Genomic DNA, 5,121 nt, shown 5'->3' with positions numbered 1-5,121 from the left:
GGGGGAGGTGAGGCAGAGCAGAGTTTGCTGAGGGGCAGGGGTGAGGGGCTGCCGTGCTGGGGCAGCACAGAAGGGCCCGCGGCAGATGAGAAGGTGCTGAGAACCTGCGCACAGGGCGGCAGGCACGCGACAGCGCGCGCGCAGCGCTGGCTTGCAGGGTCATGCCCTGGGGGGATCGCCACTGCAGGGCTGGGCTCAGTCTGTTGTGTTCCCCACTGCCTCGACACCCAGCAAACCCAGTGGAGACCCCCCCGCCGTATCCGGGCCCCTGATCACCACAACGCATCACTATCACGACTGCCATCGATGCAGCACAACCATACCCCCGCCCGATCCCTGTCAGAAAAATCCACGGATAAAGGATCCACTAAGGGCGACCCCGAGGGGTGGCGCTCTGGCCACGCGCCACCACCCACCGGCGTCAGCCGCACGCGCGTCTGCCCCGGCACGAGAAGCTTCCTCATCACCAGCCCCGCCTTTGCCGACACAAACACCGAGGGGATCCCGGGGTCGGGGTTGCCCAGGGGCTTTGACATGATGATGAGGGCCTCGTAGGCGTCGTCAAACACAATGGCGGCCGCTGCGCCGGCACGCTCGGCGTTGCGGACCTGCGGCGTGGGCCGGCGGCAGGGGAAGTGTGTGTGTGGTGTGTGTTGTGTGTGTGTGTTGTGTGTGTGTGAGAGAGAGAGTCATCGGGGAGGGGGCAGCGAGGCTCTCTAGGGGTGCAGTGGCCGGGGGTCGAGCCAGTGACGTGGGCCCTCCGGTCGCACCGCGCGTCGCGATCAGCTCACCCAAATAATGCACGGCAGTGCGCGAATGCACGTGCGAGCACCAAAACACTGCGCTACCAATCATGCGCATCTGCACAACACCCCACGACACCCCACGACACCCCAAACAGCACGCATGCACGCACACGCGCACACACAAACACATGCACGTGTGCATCAAATCACATGCACGCTCTCACACACACATGCAGATGCGCGCATGCACGCACCTTGACATCAAACGTGCAGTTGGTGGGGTGCGGCCGCTGTGCGCGGGCGATGAGTGCCACCCATGTCTCCCGCCTCTCAGTGAACGTGAACTGCCCGCATGCATCCTCGGGGTCGGCCATCTGCAAGGGGGTGGCGAGATTCCACAGCAGGCAACAGTCTCGGAAGAGGAGCCCCAGGGCCGTGGGGGAAAGGCGGACGCGGGCTGACAGGGGGGGCGGCGCGGGGTTTGCGAGCAGAGCCGCGGCATGCCAGGTGCATGCGCGGTTTGAAATCGAGCAACCAGGCTGCCGGCTCCGGGCGCGAGTGCGGCGGCGGCCGCCGGCGCCGCCATCATAATGGGACGGGCGTCCTCTGGCGCACCAGGAGCAGACCGTCGACGCCGTCATCTGGGATTTCCGGCCCGAAATCGGCGGGCAGGTCCGGGAAGGGGTCGAATGTGAAGTCCTCGGTCTGAGGGGGTGGGGCATGTCACGAGTGTCGCGCACGCGCCACGGACATGCGTGAGAGGAGGGGATTTGATTGAGAGGGTAGCAGGGCGGGGGACCGCGTGGGGCCGCGCTGGACAGCGGGGCGGGGGGACGGAATCGCGCCCGCGGAAGGGGTGAAGTTGAGCGGCGGCGGACGGCGGCTTCGCCAACGCTGCCCAGTCAGCACGTGCGCCGTCTTGGTTTCGGCTACTCTGTTGCGGCCCCTGCCGCTGTCAGCGCAGTGCTTGCATGCCAGACACGCCGCTGGCACTGTGGCCCCGCATGAGGGAGGTTGCGGACAGCCAGAGTGCGCATCGCCGAGCGCGTTTTGGACCGCCGCCTCGGCCGAGACGCTCACGTACAGCTCGACGTCTCCGAGCACCGGTTGCGCCTGTGAATTGCGAGCGCAGAAGCCCCAGCAGCAAACCAAGAGCACGGCGAGTCGAGCTGTGGTGGCTAATCCCCTATTGTGGCCCCTCCGCGCGCCCTGGCGTAGCCCTTGCATCGTTCAGAGTAGCTTCCCGCTAACTTGCGCGCATCACTCTTGGCACAAGCACCCACGTGAACTGCCCGGAAGCCCACGCGTGCAATCTGATCAAGTCGCGGGAGTGTTCAGCTGCACTGCTGTCGCATGCATTGATGTCTGTACATCCCTGGCTACTACTAAGCCAAACAGCGATCATAAGGTGATGCATGCTGACTGCTGACAGTGAAAGGTTTCACACCTGACACATCGCCTGGTGACCCTGGCCTGAAGCACACAGCGATGCACAAACAGTGTCGTTCGTCCCAAATGGGCCAATTGGACCTGGCGTGGCGAGCAGCGGCGCCCACTGGAGGTCAGCTGCGGCGGCGCGTCCAGAGCCCACTGTCCGTTGCTGCTGCACTCGCAACAGGGACGTCTTTCCATCCCGGCGGCGATCCTCATGAATTCAGCAATTCTGATCAGAGGCGCGGCGCTGTGGCAGCCCGTGGCGTCACAACAGCAGCGGGACTGGTGGAAGCCCCCATCCCAGAACCACATAGTCATGAGCATCACCGCGCGACTTCGAGCCTGTCGGCGCTCCGCGGAGCCCGCACGCTCCGCGGCGCCGTCCTGCTGTCTGCCCTCCTCGGCGCCGCCGGCCTCGTCGCCGCGCCGCTGCTGCAGCTGCACCAGACCTGCGAGGACGCGCTCTGCGCCGCCGCCGCCGCCGCCGCCCCGCTCGCCGCGGGGCTGGGCGCGGGCAGGGCGCGCTGCGCGCGCCTGCCCGGCCCCGGTCGGCGCGGGCTCGCGGCGGTGCTCATGACTGCTGGCCTCGGCGCCGCCGCGCTGCTGCTGCTTTGGCGGCTCTGGCTGCAACCGGCGGCGCGGGCGGCGCTGCTGTGGCTTTTCGCGACCGTGCCGCTGCAAGCGGCGGCGAGCATCGCTGCATGCACAGCAGAGCGATGGCCACAGTCTCAGCAGCAGCAGCAGCAGCAGCAGCAGCAGCAGCAGCAGCAGCAGCTGCAGCAGCAGCAGCAGCAGCAGCAGCAGCAGCAGCAGTCACGGGCCCCGGCACCGCGACGGGCTTCTTTCGCGCGGCACCTGCGCAGGGTCGCAGATGCCCTGATCGCGCTCTGGCGCGCCGCGCTGCTTGCGGCCCTCTTCGCCGAGCCTTCCCTGCAGGTGGCCGACAAGCTGCTTCTGTTTGCGAGCGGGTTAATCTGGGCGCTCGCGGCAGCTGGAGCTGTCATAGGCGCTCATGCATGAGCGGTCAGCGCGCCGCCTGATTAGCAGTTCGTAGGATGGGCGAAGACGCCGCCCTCTCAACTCTGCTTTGGCCGCCATATGTTTGTTGCCTCGGAGTTGTTGCTGTGCTCCTTCCAATTGTTTGCCCTTTGGCGGCGTTAAGACCTTACCGACGAACCAGGCCGCATCACCTCAACCAAATTTGCACCGCTCGGCTTTCGCTGTGCCTGCGCTAGCCAGCAAGCCGTCCGCTTGACTGCGCGCCGTTCGTTGCTCGCGCTGTATTTGGGGCGACGCGTGCCCGTCCAGTGTGCTTTGCGCATCGCGGCAGCTGAGCCGTACTTGCCGTTGCGTGGCCACAGCAACCGGCTGCCTGTAGCAGTCAAAGCACCCGCCCACCATGACGCCCTCCAACCCATGGCTGCAGGATCCCCACCCCAAAACCCACCACCCACGTACACATGCATCGCACTCGCACACACCAGCCACCGCTGCTCTGTATCCTTTGACCGTTCACGGTGTTTGGTCGACCCTAAACCAACTGTGTAGTTGACCAAGAACGGGGCGGAGCAGGGAACAGGAGGGACATGCTGAGCCCTACAGAATGGCTGGGCGGTTGAGCAGACGTTCATTATAAACAGCTGGTCATCCGGCGCGCCAGCAGCTGGCTCAGGACGAGAACGAGGTTGCAGAGTGGGCGCCCACCAAAAGCGTGACAATTACAATAGATCACTCGTAATCACAGATCATAGGCGCCTAGAGCATTGCGTGAATACCTCTTCGCCGGGCCGGTCACAAAGTTGGGGGCAGCAGCAGCGGTTGGTGAGGGCGGCCGGCCGGAGTTTGGCCTAATCCAGGCAATATTGACCTTTTGGTGTGATCAAGAGTGTGAGCCCCGCACGGGCGCAAGGGCGCTGGGCTGGGCTGGGCTGGGCTGAGGGCGACAGGAAGTGAGCCGCACGCCGCGGTTAACAACTGACTCAGTTTGGTCACGTGTGGTGGGTGTGTGGGTGTGCAAAAAGACGGCGGCAGGGGTGGTCGCGCCCGCACCTGTGCGCGCGCCGCGTGCACGCTGCTGCCGCGTGGCGCGCGCCGCGCCATGCGCCGCCGGTGGCGGCTTGCGGCGTTGCCTCAATTGCAAATGAAATCTGGAATGGGGCGACGAATCCAATCCGCCCCGGAAACGCCGCCACGCTGCGGACGCCATGGCGCCCCCGCCGCCGGGCCCCCAGCGCCAAGATGGGCCCCTGAGGGCGGGGGCGTAGTTCTCCCGGCCGACAGGACGGCGCTGGGGCTGCGCCGGCCGCCGGGGCTGGCGGCCGTTCGGCGCCGCTCACTGGGCCTTGGCGGCCGCGGCGGCCTTTGCGGCCAGGTAAGCAGCCTTCTCCTTCTCGGCGGCGGCAAACTCGTCGCGCATGCCCTGCGGCGGGGCATTTGGGACGAAGCAGGGCGCGTCGGGCGGGGGCGCGGGAGGACTTATGGTTTCTCAGGCGGCCAGGTGCTCACAAGGGTGCGCGAAAGCAGGCCGCGGGACCGCCACGCGGGCGTTTCAAGCCGCAGGCAGTTGGACGCGGCGCGGCGTGCGGCTGGGACGTGCGGCGGGGAGCCATTCAGAAGGCAGGGCGACCACGAGGCGAGGGGGCGCGGGGCTAACTGTGCTAGGGGGCGCGGGCGGCCTCACCTGGAGGTCGAAGTTCTCCCATGCGGGGTGCATGGCGGCGCTGCGGCGGCGCGCGACCCACACGGCGCTGTTGCACTTGAAGCCGCTGCCAAAACCCAGCTGCCACACCTGCGGGGTGGAACCAGTGGAGACTGCTGTGAGCTGCACAAGAGACGGCGCTTGTGTGTGTGTGTGTGTGTGTGTGTGTGTGTGTGTGTGTGTGTGTGTGTGTGTGTGTGTGTGTGTGTGTGTGTGTGCGCGTGTGAGTGTGTGTGCGCGCGC

General features: G+C 66.4%; 3 protein-coding genes across 3 annotated transcripts in view; 1 reads left to right on the top strand and 2 right to left on the bottom strand.

The window, feature by feature from the left end:
- Window positions 1-291: 291 nt before the first annotated feature.
- Window positions 292-2,202, bottom strand: MNEG_6073 (hypothetical protein; the record flags this gene model as incomplete). Its single annotated transcript, XM_014045458.1, has 6 exons — window positions 292-336; window positions 417-608; window positions 1,001-1,120; window positions 1,362-1,451; window positions 1,803-1,859; window positions 2,194-2,202. 6 exons carry the CDS (start codon window positions 2,200-2,202, stop codon window positions 292-294), a joined length of 513 nt encoding a protein of 170 aa, XP_013900912.1.
- A 59-nt stretch (window positions 2,203-2,261) lies between these two features.
- Window positions 2,262-3,200, top strand: MNEG_6072 (hypothetical protein; the record flags this gene model as incomplete). The annotated part of the gene is made up of 1 exon (XM_014045457.1): window positions 2,262-3,200. The coding sequence occupies one exon, from the start codon at window positions 2,262-2,264 to the stop codon at window positions 3,198-3,200; it is 939 nt and encodes a 312-aa protein (XP_013900911.1).
- Window positions 3,201-4,512: 1,312 nt separating this feature from the next.
- The window catches only part of MNEG_6071 (3-ketoacyl-CoA synthase 4), a gene marked incomplete at both ends in the record, with an annotated part of 2,850 nt that continues 2,241 nt past the window's right edge, over window positions 4,513-5,121 (bottom strand). The window contains 2 exons of the mRNA XM_014045456.1: window positions 4,513-4,599; window positions 4,861-4,968. Of these exons, the coding sequence (XP_013900910.1) occupies window positions 4,513-4,599; window positions 4,861-4,968 (195 nt within the window). The remainder of the gene's footprint in view (window positions 4,600-4,860; window positions 4,969-5,121) is intronic.

The sequence above is a fragment of the Monoraphidium neglectum genome, assembly GCF_000611645.1.
Source record: "Monoraphidium neglectum strain SAG 48.87 unplaced genomic scaffold scaffold00955, whole genome shotgun sequence".
Classification (NCBI taxonomy): domain Eukaryota; kingdom Viridiplantae; phylum Chlorophyta; class Chlorophyceae; order Sphaeropleales; family Selenastraceae; genus Monoraphidium; species Monoraphidium neglectum.
This window is presented reverse-complemented; position numbering and strand designations above follow the sequence as displayed.